The sequence below is a fragment of the Erpetoichthys calabaricus genome, chromosome 2 (assembly GCF_900747795.2).
Source record: "Erpetoichthys calabaricus chromosome 2, fErpCal1.3, whole genome shotgun sequence".
NCBI lineage: Eukaryota > Metazoa > Chordata > Cladistia > Polypteriformes > Polypteridae > Erpetoichthys > Erpetoichthys calabaricus.
Genome location: NC_041395.2, coordinates 210,090,506 through 210,108,619, shown reverse-complemented (window position 1 = coordinate 210,108,619; position 18,114 = coordinate 210,090,506). Strand labels below are relative to the sequence as shown.

At 36.8% G+C, this 18,114-nt stretch overlaps 1 protein-coding gene across 4 annotated transcripts in view; it reads left to right on the top strand.

Annotated features, from left to right (window-relative positions):
• The window catches only part of LOC114645532 (aryl hydrocarbon receptor nuclear translocator-like), a 160,274-nt gene extending 144,285 nt beyond the window's left edge, over positions 1-15,989 (top strand). For all 4 annotated transcript variants that reach the window (XM_051923070.1, XM_051923071.1, XM_051923069.1 and 1 more), the window contains 2 exons: positions 1,796-1,929; positions 11,705-15,989. In XM_051923070.1, the coding sequence (XP_051779030.1) occupies positions 1,796-1,929; positions 11,705-11,794 (224 nt within the window). In that variant the 3' untranslated portion in view covers positions 11,795-15,989. The remainder of the gene's footprint in view (positions 1-1,795; positions 1,930-11,704) is intronic.
• Positions 15,990-18,114: the final 2,125 nt, after the last annotated feature.

Sequence of the window (18,114 nt, the reverse complement as noted above, 5' to 3'; positions counted from 1 at the left end):
TAAAATTGTAACAACCAGCGTAATAAGGAAACATATCACGGTGGCACTGGAGTTTTCTATGTTTTATTTGGAGTCTTCGTTCTATAGCAAACGGTGCCTTGTCTTCTACTCCATTATCTGGATTACAGAGCACACCTCCAAAACAAATAAAGAAAGATTTCCTTACCAATAAGTTTACTTCCCGCCACTCACATTCCTTTTTTCTCTATACTGCAAATGCTCCTGCTTATTGTCTCCTCCTCTACTCAAAGCATCCTTCCGATGTACCTTCTTTTTTCTCCTAACTTCTCCTTTCACTCATTTCCTAACAGACATGTCCTCCCCTTACAGAACAGAAGCCCTTCATTCAGTCCCATTAGTTACAGCATTCATTACACACTTTCTGCTCCCCAATCGCACATCACAAGCTGCCTGCACGTCACAATATATTAACAAAACATAACTGAATTTAAAAAGAAAATTACAAAACAGGAGAGCATTAACATTATTACATTAACAATACTGTCGGTGGTTTCGATTTTCAACACGGTTTTCAATTTTATTGGCATCAACTTTTATTGCATTCACTGTTGTTCTTCCTACTTCGTAAATTGAAGCAATACTTGAAGCTGTTTTGTAAATGTTTAATTTTAGTTTTTTGTGACAATTCCAACACCACATGCTTACGTTTATCAGGTATAACAATGTATAGAAACTTAATTATTAAAAATTAAAAAAGCTAAAAACTGAGACTAATTTCAAAATGCGAGCTGATTGATGGTGCTGGGGAAGAACATTACGCTGTAGCAGAAGGGACAGTTGTTCCAATGTGCAGAGCTCACAGAGTACCACCCTGACAGTTAACAGAGACTGACGTTTAATCGAGTGATGGATAATCAAGGTTTTACTGTAATAAAACTTCCATCCATCCATCCATTTTCCAACCCGCTGAATCCGAACACAGGGTCACGGGGGTCTGCTGGAGCCAATCCCAGCCAACACAGGGCACAAGGCAGGAACCAATCCCAGGCAGGGTTCCAACCCACCGCAAGACACACATAAACACACCCACACACCAAGCACACACTAGGGCCAATTTAGAATCGCCAATCCACCTAACCTGCATGTCTTTGGACTGTGGGAGGAAACCGGAGCGCCCTGAGGAAACCCACGCAGACACGGGGAGAACATGCAAACTCCACGCAGGGAGGACCCGGGAAGCGAACCCAGGTCTCCTAACTGCGAGGCAGCAGTGCTACCCACTGCGCCACCGTGCCGCCCGTAATAAAACTTGTGAACTATTAAAATTTTAAAAAGAAAAATGTTTTCATTTGATTTTCAACTGCTATTTGGGTATTAGAGGTAACATTTTGTTTTCATGCAGCATCCATGATAGGTTTTGAAGTTGAGTGGGCTTTAGTGGAGAGTGCAGTTGGTGTAGCATTTGCTTCTTAAAGTAAATCTTTTACTAAAAACTGCAGAATGTAATAACAGAATGAGGTTTTCGCAGTCACTGTTGTTATCTTCCCATATATCAAAATTGGTAGTTTCTTTAATGTCCTATCAAGCCATCATTGCTTAAGTGTTTCAACATCCTTTGATGGTAAATGAAAAGGTAATCTGTCCCCTGGAACCTTTATGCATACATTTTGGTTGGCTCATTGTTAGCAGATAAATGTCACCTTTTAGAATTAACTTTCAACCTGAAGTAACAAGAGGGTTTTGTATATACCATTAAAACCAGAGTTGTTTTTTTTTATTGTGGGCAGCTTGTTAAAAAAAAAAAAAAAAAAAGCTATATTATCACTTCCAACAGGAGAGAATAACCAGAGCACAACCCAGTTCCAGTCCCGGCCTGCAGAAAATGTTGGAGTGTGGCCTCAGTGGCAGGGCCAGCATCATGCACAGGGCAGCAGTGATCAGCAAAACAATTCATCAGAGGTCTTCAATGTAAGTTAAACTGCTTAATGATTGCATTATTTTAATTTTTCTAAAATTAAATTTTTATAAATTTATCTTAATTTCAAGTGGTTTTCATATAGTATAATATATTAACCTCAGAAGACCTACCTGCCGTGGATAAAATAAAACTTACATACGTAAGAACATCAGTCATTCTAATAATACATAATGAAAATTGTCCAGAAGAATGAAATATCTGTGAATGTGACTTTTGAAGGACCCAGTCAGGCCCATTTTTGGCATCAATCTCTAATTAGTCAACATCTATACTCTGTATATTACAGACAGTTCTGTAACTGCTGTATGTACTGTATATCCCTTTCATTTTTGTTCTTGAAAATTCAGTTTGGACCTTATTAAACCTCTTTTTTGTCTGTTTGGTTAAAATATTAATATGAAAAGAGAAAACAGTTTTTAAAACATATTCAAAAAATAATTCTGAATAAATGTTAGTCATTTTCATAAAATCAGTATTTAAGTAGTTTCACACACAGATGCAATATAGATAAACCCCCTCATCCAAGTTGTTGAATACAAGCATTTCAGTATGTGTGTTTTAGATGTCTCCTGCTAATAGTCCCGATAAGATGGTTATTTCACATTTAACCTTAAATAATGTGAAACATGAATTTGGGCACACTAGCAGTAATACCTATGCTGAACATATCTGTCCTTTTTTTTCAGAAGCAAGAAACTTTTCCTTATTATGTATTAAAGAGGCTTTCTTAATTTAGTGATTGGTGATGTCCCATAAGAAAGAATTGTCTTCTGAAGAAGTTTCCTGTTGATTCTAGTCTCCTGTCACTCTGCTTAGTCATTCTTTATGCTGTACTAGCCAACCTGCGGCGTAGCATACGCCGCATAATTATGTATTGATGGGTGAACACTTTCTGAATGACACAGTTGTCCAAATGGGGTGGGTTTGTGGATACCACTGTGAGTGAATGAAAAGATAGACCTCTGGAGAGAGCAACATATAATTCTCCATGACTGAAAGCGGGATCGTCTGTGACGAAGAAGGCCACGCTGGTGAAAGTTACTTCGTCGGTAGGGATAAGTGTCAGCACTTGTAGATTAAGGTGTAGCGAGTCTTCGTTGTTGACGCTTAATATAGCTTGCGTACTGAGATGTTCCGGAGTCACAGTTGAGAAACACTTTTTTAATGTCTTTTAAGCACGGGAAAAATGAACATGTGAAACATCCGTAATGTAATAAGCCACCAAGAAAAGTAACATTGCAACAATTCTATCTACGATCCGATCTCTGTAAACAGAAGTGAAAACAAAATTGAGCCCGGTGTATTCTTTAACTGCCTTGTGGCGCTGTAGTAGTGCTGCTGCTTTGCAGTAAGGAGACTGTGGAAGATTGTGGTTTCGCTTCCCGGTTCCTCCCTGTGTGGATAGCGCTTTGAATACTGAGAACACCGCTATATCAATGTAACAAAGTATTAACAGGAAATTGTCTTTGTGTAATAGTAAAAGGCAAATTATCCGCGACAAACAAACTGTTTTACACGCTGCATACCAACCCGCGGTGTAGTATACGCTGCATAATCATGCCGCTTTTTAAATGTTTTTTAAGCAGAGGGAAAAAAATGAACATTTGTAAAATCTGTAACGCTGCTTTCAGTAAGTACAATGCACACGCGTTTAATTTGTCAGCCACTTTTTGCCAGCCGTCTTTTCTGGTTTGGGCTGCTTTTGCAGTGTTACCGCTTGTGCATATTAAATCTTGAAATCCTTCGAGTAACTAATTAACTAACTAACACCAACCCACCCACATACACAGCTTGTGTGAAACAAATGCGCCCGTACTTTCATAATTTTGTTGCAGCCTATAGTGGAGTCAGGCACAGAGAAGGTCTCGACTGTTGCAGGGCCTGCATCGGTGAAGCAGGTGAGACGCTAATGAAACAGAGGCACAGGACTTATTGGTTTTTAAAGACTGCTTCCTTCACTGTATTTTAACATCAGTTTTAAAGGATTGTTTTAAGGATCCCATGGGATACCCCTCGCAAACTGTTTTAGACTCTGCATTCAGCAATTCACATCTGCGACAAACATGCCTCTTCTTACATGGTCCTGCTTTGGTGGGCGGGGAAATGTTTTCCGTGTTCCTGCAGGACCATCTAAGAAAATGCATGTTTGTCGCGGATGCGAATTGCTGTATGTAGCGTGTAAAACAGTTTGCGATGTTGCACGCGGTCGTGCGTCGTAACTGAATAGTCAAAGTGGCTCAGAGCTGCATGTGGACTGTAGCACAGACAAACAGAAATGACGGCGTGTTTTCCGTGGCATCGCATCCTAGTTGGTGGGCATGGCGCTGCGAGTTTTCGTTGTATCCAATGGTCTTAGAGTTGGTGGGCATGGCTCCTTCCTGCGTGCTTTCATGGGTGTGGGCGTGGCTCCTTCCTGCATGCTTTCATGGGTGTCTTGCCCGCTCTGGCAGCGGCTTACAGAATTTATACATCTCCCATGTGCCTTCTCCATTCATTTTTTATGAATACTTATGTACATGTGTTTTCTCATTTTTTTTATTTTTAATAGATTTGCAAAAATCTCAAGTAAACTTTTTTTACGTTGTCATTATGGGGTGTTGTGTGTAGAATTCTGAGGAAAAAAATGAATTTAATCCATTTTGGAATAATGCTGTAACATAACAAAATGTGGAAAAAGTGATGTGCTGTGAATACTTTCCGGATGCACTGTAACTGAAGTCAAAATTACTAAGAGTGAGTTGGTTTATTTTTAGAATTGGTTGAACACTTGTGTCTTATTATTACGAAGTATATTCTCTATAGAAGCATTAATGTGAAGCACTTGGAAAAGATCTTTAACAGTGTGCTTCTGCAAAAATGAAAACAAAGTATTAAAAAGTTGATTCTACACTAAAAAACTACATTTAGAAAGACAAAATCTAGTTATAGGTCCTTCCTAATCTAGGCTCAACTTCAAAGTAATAATACTGACTGCACTGTATGGACACCAAGGGGCATACATGGCTTATGCAACTCAAGCCATGTGCACTGTATAATGTCTTAACACCATCTTCGATATGGACAATGAGGGGTACTGTTTTGCTAACTCAAGGGGATCCATATGGGTTTTGATCAGCACTAATAGCAGCAGTTTACTTTATAGAAAAAGTTGGACCTTCTCGGTCCCATTGATGCTGGCCAGAAGGAAAAAGATGTTGCCATTGAGTTCAGTATTCTGCAGTCAGCTTTGTCAACTATACATGCTGGGAAGACCATGTTATGTTACAGTTACAAGATAACAAAAATTCTGTTTTAACTAATTATTTTCTCTGTCCCAAGCACTTCGTTCTAACAAAATTTGACTTATTTATCATTAGTTAAGATACTTTCTATTATGTACCAAATACCTTTATACTCATTCCATATTTTCTTAGAGACCCCAAAATGAAAGCAATCATTTCCAACTGACATTAATCTGTTGAGATTCTTTGGCCACTCCAACCATTCTCCTTGCTGCGCGTTGGGGTCAATACAGACACATGTCCACTTTCAAGCATATTCTTAATATCTCCAGTTACCTTAAACTCACTGATTATTACCCTGATAGAAGCAATGGGCATTTTCAATTATGTAGCCATCTTCTTATAGTCGTTTCTTGTTATATGCATCTTAATGACATTTTGTTGACTGTGGTCACACTTTTCAAATGAAAACAGGACTGGTCTTAAATTTAAAAGTGCAATGCCATGTGAACAGGTTCCCTGTTTATGGACTGCTTTGATTTTCAAGTTTGTTTTTTTTTTTTTTTTTTTTAAACGGTATTTTATCAAAAAATGTGTATTTTTGCACATTGTGAGTACACAACTTTGTGACTTGATGTGTGAATTATGCAACACAAATAATGTGTGATTTTTTTTTTTAGTGGACATTTTTATATTTGCTGTTGTCTAGCTTTGGTCACCATTGAGTCCTGTTTTATCAGAAACTTTCTGTTCCCCACAAAAACATGACATAAATTTTTTTTATCAGACATCCCTACAAACTACATGGGGTAAGTAACATAAAAAATATTAAAGGAAATATACTTCAGTTAGGTTACATTCGTATGACTTTCTAAGGGTGCAAATAATTGTTGCACACACATGTTGGGGGATATTTATTTTATGATTATTATATTTATTAATTATATTTTCTTTAATTAATGGTTAGATTTTACAATAAAGACACTTTTTTTGCTGTATATTAAGGTCTTAGCATGAGACATTTTAAAAACGTGACAAAGAGGCAGGTGTGTGATGGCGGTATTTGGGCAATGGTATTCAGACTATCTAAAAATAATTCCAAATTTACTTTGGTTGTTGCATAAAACTTGTCCTTTATGAATATAATTTTTGACTAGGGGTGCAGTTCTCAAATTGTGCAGTATACAAGCAGCTATCAAATGATATACACAGTTTGAATTCCATGTTCGGCTGTATTTCAGTTCCACCGCTCTGTTACAGCTACAGAAGCGTAAGAAAAATTTTAATATTATAAAAAACAACTACCTCCTTCAAACACACATAAGAAATTCTGTCATGGATAGTAAGAGAGCTGCTGTTGTCAATAACAGGCTTGTAAGTTGCAGTCAAATCTGCACGGTTGTGCCACAGGTTACATTTCAGCACATTAACATTTGAATAGAGCAGGTCCAGTGACTCCACAACTACTGACACCACTTTAAAATCTTCCTCTTTTCACTTGGGGTCCATAGTAACAGCTCCCTCTCAGTCCTTGCCCCTTTGGAGCTGATCCATGCCGTGATCGATCTTTGGTTAGACCCATGTGCCAAGATCAATGGTTTTTTGCAAAAAGGAACGTCTTAATAGTTGAGCACAGTTTTTCTCATCTCCTCAATGCTGTATTTCTTTCTCTCTCTCTCTCTCTCTGAATTATTTTTCTACTACTTTTCATCTGAATTCATATGTAACTATATAATTTTTGTCAATTTCAAGTATGGACATTTAGGCTTTCTATTTTTTATCAGATCATGCCACTGTTTTTACACGTAAACAAATTAATAAAGTATTTGGCATAAATAAGAAATTTAAAAACACAGAACTATACAAAAAAATCTATATGTACTGTAATCCTTTGTAAATATCCCCAAATGCAGTACTTTGGCAAGGATTTCAAAATAATTTACCTTTAGTTGTGCTTAGTAAGAATTCAGTGCTTAACAATTTAAGACCCAAAAAATTGTGGTATTTCAAAACATATTTCAATTCCCGGAAGGGTTAATAACAAGAAAAAATGTTAAGACCCCCTAACCTAGAGATTATCACACATTTGATCACACGTGTCGGTAGTCTGCTGTAGTTATGTATTTGCTTTTAATTAAGAGGTCTAATGTTTTCCAACATCATGCTGTGTGACTAATTCTAGTAGTAACCAAAATTGTGGTTCACCTCTCAGCATTAGGTTTAATATTAATGTTCAGATGGTTCAACAAGAAATGTTTGAAAAAATGTTTAGAGTCTTGATCCAGGTACATTTCAGATAATATCATTGTATGTCATGTGCAATTTTGAGTTGAACTCAGCTTGTTTTGCGCAGATTGTTAAGAATTTATTGAATGTTGATTTCCAGTCATTATCTGAAATTCTGTTCAAAAGTTCCTGTTCCTAGTGCTTAATCAGATTAGCAATGAATTTTGGAGATACTAGTTATGTCTTCATTGTTTTTGATAGTGTGATCTCTATGCATAAGGAGATGCCTTTGATCCCTTTTTGTTTGCATTATAATTGCTAGGATTGTTGGTGATTTACACAAGTAGATTGCAAAGGGCAAATAGCAATGCCAAATAAAGATTGTGACAAGGGGGAAACGCCGTTTAGTACCGCTTTCTACAATGAAATAGTAAAAACTTGTACATTTACATTAACTGAAGGATTTGCGATGTAGTGCAATAATCTAATTCATGTCCAAATTTTTTGTCCAAATATGTGTAATATATATTTTTGTGTAACATTTTGTTTTGTGCCCATTAGGGTTTAACAGTTTTGTGAAAATCAGAGAACTTTAAAGGTCTAACCATCTTGTCTATGTATGATTCCAGGACCTGTGGTATTGTTTATTTTTATCACAAAACTTCTATTTAGAAACTTATTTCCATTGTATTCTGATGTACAAAGCATAACATTTTTTTTAATATATCTATATATATAATTCACTAAGCCAGACGACAAGTAGCCAACCATGGAAAGCATGCCGGAAGGGGCGTGGATTCACTAAGCCGCCGACAAGTAAGACACCCATGGCGCACGCAGGAAGGAGCCACGCCCACCAACTCTAAGACCATTGGATGCGACAACAACTCGCAGAGCCACGCCCACCAACTCGGACGCGACGACACAGAAAAAACGGCGTCATTTATATTCGTCTGTCATAGAGGCCACATGCACCTCCGAGCCACGTTGACTGTTCATAGAGGCATGTTTCTCGCGGAGGTGAATCGCCATATGCAGCGTGTAAAACGGTTTGCGAGGGGTATCCCATGGGATCCTTAAAACAATCCTTTACAACTGAGGTTAAAACACAATGAAGTAAGCAGTCTTTAAAAACCAGTACGCCCTGTGCCTCTGTTTCATTAGCGTCGGCTGTCCTCCAATTGTAAGTCACGGATATTTGTATGTTTCCCTCTCAAAACACAATGAAGGAAGCAGTCTTTAAAAATCAATAAGCCCTGTGCCTCTGTTTCATTAGCATCTCACCTGCTTCATCCAATGGTCTTAAAGTTGGTGGCCGGGACTCCGTGAGTTGCTCTTTCGAGCGGGCACGTGACCAAGGGGTGTGTAAGCTTAGAGAACGAGGGGGGAGGACCAGGTAAGAAGAGGCATGTTTGTCGCGGAACTGAATCACTGAATGACCGTGCGACGACAGTCGGCTGGCAAAAACTGGCTGACAAAAGCGTGTGCATTATACTTACTGAAAGGAGCGTTACGGATTTTGCAAATGTTCATTTTTTTCCCTCCTTTTAGACAACTGTGTCTTTCCGGAAGTGTTCAGCAATCAGTATATTATTTTTTGCGGCGTTTGCCTGCAGGACCACGTGCAGCGAGCGAGCGAGAGAGACAGCGAGAGCGTGTGACACACACATACAGGCACGCGCGCACGCGGGAGAGAGAGCGCACTGGACACATAGGAATAATAATACTTTATTACATTGATATACCGATACTGATTCTCAGTATTCAAAGCGCTATCCACACAGGAAGGAACCGGGAAGCGAACACACAATCTTCCAGAGTCTCCTTACTGCAAACCAACAACACTACTACAGCCCCACAAGGCAGTTAAAAAATACACCGGGCTTGAATTTGTTTTCACTTCTGTGCATAGCATAGCATGTTACTTTTCTTGGTGGCTTATTACATTACGGATTTTTCACATGTACATTGTTTCCCCTGTGCTTAAAAGACATTAAAAAAGTGTTTCTCAACTACGCCATGGTCTTAATGTTGGTGGGCGGGTCTCCGTGACTTGCTCTTGCTAGCGGACACATGACCAGGGGGTGTGTAAGCTTAGACAATGAAGGTGGACGGGGGAGGACCAGGTAAGAAGAGGCATGTTTGTCTCGGAACTGAATCGCTGAATGAAATTAAACGCGTGTGCATTGTACTTACTGAAAGCACCGTTACGGATTTTGCAAATGTTCATTTTTTTCTCTCCTTTTACACAACTGTGTCTTTCCGGAAGTGTTCAGCTATCAATATATTATTTTTGCGGCGTTTGCCAACAGGACCACGTGTACCGAGAGAGCGAGAGCGTGTGACACACACACACACACACACACACACAGACAGACGGACGGATGCGAGCGCGCTGGACACATAGGAATAATAATACTTCGTTACATTGATATAGCGGTGTTCTCAGTATTCAAAGCACTATCCACACAGGAAGGAACCGGGAAGCGAACACACAATCTTCCAGAGTCTCCTTACCGCAAAGCAGCAACACTACTACAGCCCCACAAGGCAGTTAAAAAATACATGGGGCTCGAATTTGTTTTCACTTTTGTAGATAGCATTGTTGCAATTTTACTTTTCTTGGTGGCTTATTACATTACGGATGTTTCACATGTTCATTGTTTCCCCTGTGCTTAAAAGACATTAAAAAAGTGTTTCTCAACTGTGACTACAAGTACTGACAACTGTGTCGTTCAGGAAGTGGTCACCCATCAATACATAATTATGCGGCGTATGCTATGCCGCGGGTTGGCTAGTATGACTTATTTTGCTATGCTCAGTGACATCAGCTGCACTACATATAATATTTCTCCACTAGTCCCACAAACAGTCTTACTAGAATAATCAAAATGAATTAATTAATGAAATTTCCTTTAAACACAAGTCTTTGTAGAACCCCTGAATTATTTTTGCACAATATAAACTTGCAAACTTTGATGGCACAAGCTACCACACCAGTTTTCCATAACAGCATTGTCTTTTGTATTACTTGAGAGCGTGATTTGAAAATCAGGAAACCGTTTTCCATCAGATCACATTGTTGTCGGTAATCTACAGAAAATATGGGTAATGGGACTTTAGTTTTGCAGTTCATATCATAAATAGTTTCTGCCAGGTCCAGGCAAAATATGCATAAATAAGTAACTTAAAGTAAGCAATAACAATGAGGTGCTATTTTCTGCAATAGTTTGATTTCCAGCTTTCTCCCCAACACTGGAACCTCAGGTTTTAGTCTATATTGGAAGATATACATGGCTTATCTGCTTCTACATGGCTGCAGAGAGAATTCCTCAGTGCAAGTGGAGGGGCGAGCATGGAACTTGACAAGGGTGAAAGTTGTACAGCACATAGTTGTGTCATAGGCCAACAGCAATCAAATTATAGCTGAAGCCAGGCTGACAGTGAACATGTCTGTGATGCCTCTGTAGAAGGTGTTAAAATCATTAAAACAGAGAAGAGAGAGGGTATAAACCAGTATCTCAAAATGCCTATTTAACAGTAAGTGATGGGACATTTGTTAGGGGGTTTGCCCCTATGTAAGCAAGACATTACTCGGGCCTGCCACATGATTAGAGCCATAATTTAAGAATTTATGCTATACATTTTGAAATTGTGGTGCTAAAAATTTGTGGTTTTGTGTATCTGAATAATTTATGTAAAGGTTATGTTACACAATGTTGCGAATAGTGTGTTTGTACCACTGTGGTGAGGGGCAACATTACTGAGCAGGTTAAAATACATGTTTTTTGAAGTATGAGATTTATAGAAGGCTAGAAGTTGCCTCCATTTCCATCGTAACACAGAGGCAGGGGAGCTTCAGGTTTTCAAGACCCTCATCCTCTTATAGTACAGGAGGTAGATCAAAGTAAATATTAACTTCATAGTGCCTGTTGCTGTACAGTACAAAGCACTCATTCCTAATAGTGGATATGTGCATGGGTTGGGTTATAGTCTTTAATACAACAGGTTGCTTATGGCTGCAGATTTAACTTTTTGTTTTTTTTTTAACACAAACTACATTTTGACTATAGCTTATTGTTGAGGGTATATGGAGGATACTTCAAAAATTGAACCCATGTAGAACTGTACATATATGAAATAAAGTTGCATGTGCCTACATACTGTTTATGGTGATTTAATCAAAATCATAAAGAGTCTCTCCTCAGAAAGCTGTATCCTGGAAATATTTTTTGCATCACACTTTTAGAATAAAACATTCAGTAAGATATGAGACAATTACTGTTTCTAATTATTTTTGTTTCTGCCTTCTCAACAGGATGTTCTGTCAATGCTAGGTGAACAAGGAACCCCATTCAGCAATGATGAATTTGCAGAACTGCCCATGTTCCCTAATTATGGCGATTGAAGACTAAATGAAATGTCTATGAATTTCCCCACACCTACTGGCAAAATGCACCCCAGTGTTAAAAGGGAGACAGACCTGTTATATTTTATTTAAATGATTGCGTATGTATTACGCAAGGGTTATGAGTTTTTTTTTTTTTTCTATTTCCACAGTCCTCATAATGTCATTGTGGACCCTGGAAGAGAGAGATATGGACAAATATGCAACTTGACAATCAGATTTTGAATCAAAAGACATTAGGAGATGGCAGGTGTTTTAATAAAGCTGCTAAACTAGCTAATCATCTGTCATTAAATGTTGGACAGATGTTTATTTTTAAAGTAGAATATTTCATTGGATACTTGTTAAATTATATTTGTAAATGAATGAAAGAGAAAATGTTTTGTCTACCCTTTCAATACTGTTAGTAATACTTTTTTAAAACGTATATAACACCACTAAATCTGTCCAGTAACCAAACTGTTTCTTCTGTAAAATTCAGAAATATCTCCAGTTAGATTGAAATTACAGCAGTATTTTTTTTCTTTTCAAAATATTTGTAAATAATGAAGATTAAATGTAGAAAAAGTCATTTCGACTTTGTTTTAGTCATTCCGGTAGTGAAATTTTCAACAACTTGTATGTGCAGCTGTGTTTTTGTTTGATAAAGAATATTATTCACTTTTGAATGTTTTCTTCATATCAGTGAAGGGCTGTTAGTTAATGAAGAGCCAGGCAACCTTCATTGTTACAACTGCAAATGACATACCAGGGAGAGTCCTCTGCAAAGGCCTGCTGTCCAAATCACACATGCACTCAGAGGCCATGTTTATGAAATTTTTAATTTTAGAAAAAGCACCTTTTTAATTATATATAAAAGAAAGAACAGCGTTTGTTGTTATGAGTTTTTCCTAAATGAAGAATTGAAAAGGTTTGCATATATTTTGTAATTATGTATTAAGTATCAATGTTGAAATTTTTATAGAAAGAAAAGCTCAAAATGGGGCATATTTTATCATTCTCTTTTTTGATACAGTATGTTTATTGTTAACATAATGGTGTTCTAAGTGGTAGCTTCTTCATACATTATTTGTATCAGTGTGCTGTGTCCATTTGTTTCCTTATTGAATTATGATATGCAAATTTTCATTAGCATCTCATGAACATGTCAAGGTGATCTACCATGATGCGGTGACAGGAATATTAATTTCAGTGCTCAACATTGTTTGCCACTTTCGTGTACAAGGTCTGAAGTAGTTGATTTGTAAATGGTACATCAGTAATTCTGTCGGAATATCATGGGATATTCATCCATTTGCATTTTAACTTCTTATGTCCTTATTCTTTTTGTTTTAGCTTTGCCTTATCTCTGGAAGCCTTCTTCCCTGTCTCAGACTCTATTGTATCTTGAACGTTTTGATACCTTAATTCTGTGTGAAATATTTCCAAGGATAGTTTTCTTGTCTTGTTTTCACAATGAAGACGTTTTAAGCTGTAATGTTTTATGCGTATTGATCAGTTGACCTATACAACAGGGCCCTTTCACTCATGCATATTGCATAATCTTTATGTGCCTCTTTTTGGTAAAGAGAAAAAGCCTTATTCTCCAATATGCTACATATCTTGTTACTTTGTACTTGTGAAGGTGAGACCTGCTGGATAAAGAAACAAAATGTCAAGTGGTAAAATAAACAAATACTAATAATGCGTACTATTTACCAAAAAACATAGTTTAGCTGCTGTACACAACATTCTAAGAAGCATTCAGGTTTGAAGCAATACAGTTTTGTATTATAAATGCAAAAAATTACATTTTATGATTTGAAACAGTCATTGGAAATATAAACGTACTTACCAGTATTGCTGTAATGTTGCAGTTTTATGTAAGGCTTTCATGCTCATTGGTCAAAGATTTCTTCCTATTTTTGATGGATTGAAAATTAAATTACATAAGTGAGGCTTTCTTTCTTGTGAACAAGAATCAAGTGGAGGCAGGCAACTATTCTAGCCAACTTTTTTTGTCAAGCTTTAACATAAATGCAGGAATGTAGTGTCAATGGATAATCCATTGTTTAGGACCAGCGTTGGTCTTGACAATCATGTTCCATAACTAAATTTAATTCTGTTCTAGCAGTTTACTTTTCACTTTTTTCTTTTAAGCAGTCACTCAGTAATATATCACCTTATTCTGTAGTGAAAATAAGGTACAAAATGTATATGAGTAGTTCCTACCATCTTGGTATAAAAGAGTCAGTCCTAGAGTTTTGTCAGCCCTTACACTAATATAATTTCAGTAGTGAGGTCAAATTTGTGTTAGAAATGTGTGAATTTAGTGACCTGTTTAATTCAGTATACAGTACTCCAGATTGACCAGGGCTTAACTGTGTTGCTTCTACATTCTGATACATTATACACAGCTTGGAGCAAAGCTAAAACTAGTGAGTGCTTAATGATGGTGTTGCTCCTCCTATGTATTACACACCCAGTATCAGTACCAATCCCGTTAAAGGTAAAATTCTAAGAAGAAATTAGGAAACTTTATGTTGCTAATTTTAACTTTTTTAAAACAAAAATAATTGAAACACTAGTGTGAGAAGTAGAATAGATCAATATAATGGGCAAAGATATTTGGATTAATAACACCACAAAATTTTAAATAAATGTAAAGATTGCCATTCTGTAACTAGTTCTCAGTTTACTTTTTAGTACATTCTACTCAAGTGACACAAATTTTCAAACAGTTGTTGATGCTGCTGATCTTGGCATGTACCTAGAAATAGGTATTTTGCTTTTTGCATGTTCTGTAAAGTGTTATGTTGAAGTGATAACATTTGCATTTACACATCAATGTTGCACAAAATTATTTTTATTACAGTGTATATTCATATTTGGTTGCCTTTATGAAGACAGAAATAATACAGTGTGTTATCAGTGAAACCCAGAACTGTTAGTGTATTGGACAACAATAACATACCATTAATTATTTAACAACATAGAGGGTGTAATGGGTAGTGTACAGCACTCACATTGTATCTTGTTTTAAAATGAGCTTCTTACATTAGGTGAAATTCTGTGATCGATATTCTCTATACTCCAAAGCTGCTTTTCCATTATGTTGAACTTTTTAATAAGTGTATATAAAAGACGTAGCATAGCACAAAAAAAGATCTGTGTTGAAAGCTGAAGTTCTGTGGTGAGAAATGCGACAACTTTCATCCTTCTGGATAAGGGTAATATAATAACCTTTTTTCCTAGGTAAGGCGAAGACCACCTGCAGAATTCTTTATTACCCATGAAACATTTTCTGTTGTTGAATTGATTTTCTTAGTAATGGATGAATATATACTATGAAAAAACACTATTTAAAAACTGTGAGGTTTCATTTTTTACATTGCCATCTGTAAACTTTGAAAAGGTGTATTTGTTGAAGGATCCAAAAATGTTTTGACGTACCTGAACATTAACATTACCTAGGAAATTTCACCAGTAGAGGGTTTTGCAAGTCTTTAGAATTATAATCTCTGGGTTTCTTAAAGCAGTTTTGCTTTTTATTTTAAGTCCTGGAATGCATTTCTGTTAAAGCCTTTCTATAAAAATATTTTTCATTAAATACAGTAATGGAAAAGATAAATGAGTGATAAATGAATGTCTTCATGCACATGTGACAAAAAGCACTTTTTATGGTGGATATTTGTTTTAGTAGATGGTCTTTTCTAAGATTATCAGTGACTATTGTATGCTATGCTTCATGATCAGAAAGAAATATTAAAAAAAAAAAAAAAATACAGGGCACATCACATGGCTGATGTGTTGCTATTATGAAAGTCTTATTATGGCTGATGTTTACCAGGGCAATTTGTATGCTGTTTACATTGAAAGGCAAGTTTTGATCTCTTGTTTCAGAATAATTTAAAATGTTTTAAAAAATTACAAGAAAATACTTTCCACAATTTTGTTGTCAACTCCTTATTAATGAATTTAATATCTACAACCCTTTTGGAAAAAATAAGCCATAAGACCTTTCAGGAAACAAAAATGTTACAATGCATTACATAAGATGCTCTCCGGACACCTGTTTTGGTATATGCTCTTCAACTCATGCACCTATATATCACAGCTCTCTATGTAATCTGATTTTTACTATAGACTATAAATGTTATACAGACTGTTTTCATCTTTGTAATAGTGTCAAAAATAAAGCAACTGTTGTACAGTTCATGTGTTGTGCATGGTGGTATGTTATGGTGTTTTCATTTAGGGTACAAATAAGGAACATTTGTATTTTGTTTGCTCATACAATATTATATGCACATTTTCCTCAGAAAGCTGCTTTCATCTTTGTCCTCTGGCTAGAAATGAAACGTTTAGAAAAAAAAAATGTGGTGGGAGATGAATTCTACAGCAGTAAATATATGGCAGTAAGAGACAAAGGCTCCTGGAAGAGACTGGCACACACCAAAGTGGCAGGAGTGGAGACACTGAAGAAGCTGCACTGGGGTTGGCAACATATCACATTCATTTTATTTAATAATTTGTGGCAAGTTACAAAAAGTGTTTTCTTTGTTTTGCATTTTTAATTTTGTATGAACTTTGTTTGAGGTATGATGTTTTTGACTTCATTGAATGAAGCTAACAGAAGTTGCAGTGCCAATGTCAACAAGGACACATGCAGATACTTTCTTTTGCCTATTTTCTTGTAAAACTGATTTGCTTTATTGTTGTGTCCTTTTGTGTATGTACACAGCATCTGTCAAACAAACTACATCTGATTATCAGAACAAGGCTAATTTGTGTTTTCTTGTTTGCAGCTTCTGGTTTTATTGACAGACAAATGTTCAGAGAGTGAAATGCATGCTTGTGTCGATCATTCTGGTTGTAGAATATGTAGGATTTGCTACATCCGTATGTGGAGGTTTGTTTCTAATACTAGTAATAAATGTCTTATTATTTATATAGCACCCTTCCCATGTCTAAGGTGTTTAAAACAAAATGATACAAATTGTTTATTGTTCTATGCAGAAACTAACACAGGATCTACAAAAGCATTAAATACAGTAAAGATTAATACTGAAAGAAATGCCTGAACAAATCACATAAATTTATGATGACACACGCACAAATCATCCTGAGCATCTGGACAGCAAGGTAGCTTAAGGTAAAAGCCTTGCTGAACAGATGAGTTTTAAGTTGTTTTTTAGAAGAATGAATTGAGGCGACTGATCTCATTAATTTTGGGTGGCCATTCCAAAGTCTGGGTGCCCAGTCACCCATAGAGTGCAGCTTAGTGTGACAGACAACATTGCCAGAATCGGAGAACCTGACCTTAATGGCTGAACAAGAGCATAGCGATGGACTGATGTAGTCTGGTGCATGGCAATTTAAAGTTTTTTAGGTTATTGATAGAATTTTATACTGTAAGACACTGGGATCGAAGCAGGATGGGTGTGATGTGGTTGCTGGTTTGTGTAAGGTTTCTTGCAGTAAAGTTTTGAATTAACACAGATGTGATACAAGATTTGAATGGGCACCTGCCAGTAGGGAGTTACAATAATTTATGGCGGGATGTGATCAAAGCATGGACGATTTTCTCTGCATTAGAAAAGGGGAGAAAAGAGCAAACCATCAAGAGTGACTCATTTTCTTAAGTTGTGCTTTACTGCCAATTTGCCAGGTTTTAATTTCACGGAGGCTAGTTGTAAACTGAGAAAGCTCTGATGAAGTTTCACTTTTAACATTGATATTGAGTTGAATATCATCTGAATAAAAATGATAACCCAGTCCAAAGCTACAAATGATATGGCCAAGGGGAAGTAGAGTGTCATATCTGACAATGTCAAAAGCTGGACTAAGATCTAACAGAATTAGTATGCTGGTTTGTCCAGAGTCTGCTGCCATAAGCAAATCATTAGTTACCCAAAGCAGAGCAGTTTCACTTCTGTGCTGTGCTCTGAAACCAGACTGAAAGGGTTCCATCAAATTATTAGAAGTTAAGTAGTTGATGGATTAGGAGGCTACAACACGTTCAAGAACTTTTGACAGAAAAGGTAACTGAGAGGGAGGCCGAAAATTGTTAAGACTGTCCACATCAATACTAGACTTGGTAACTGGGCTTACATAAGCGATTTTAAAAGTGGCTGGCATAAAGCCGGTGTCAAGGATTGTATTTATTGTTGTAACATTTGGGATTATGTCATGAAGGCAGGATTTAGGAAGTGTGGTGGGGATGGGATAAAGTACACAAGTAGTTGGCCTCCTCTTATAAAGCAGGTCATTAACAAATGCAGATGTGACTTGGGCAGACAGGGAAAGATATAAATGGGTGATAGATTTATGTTAGTTGA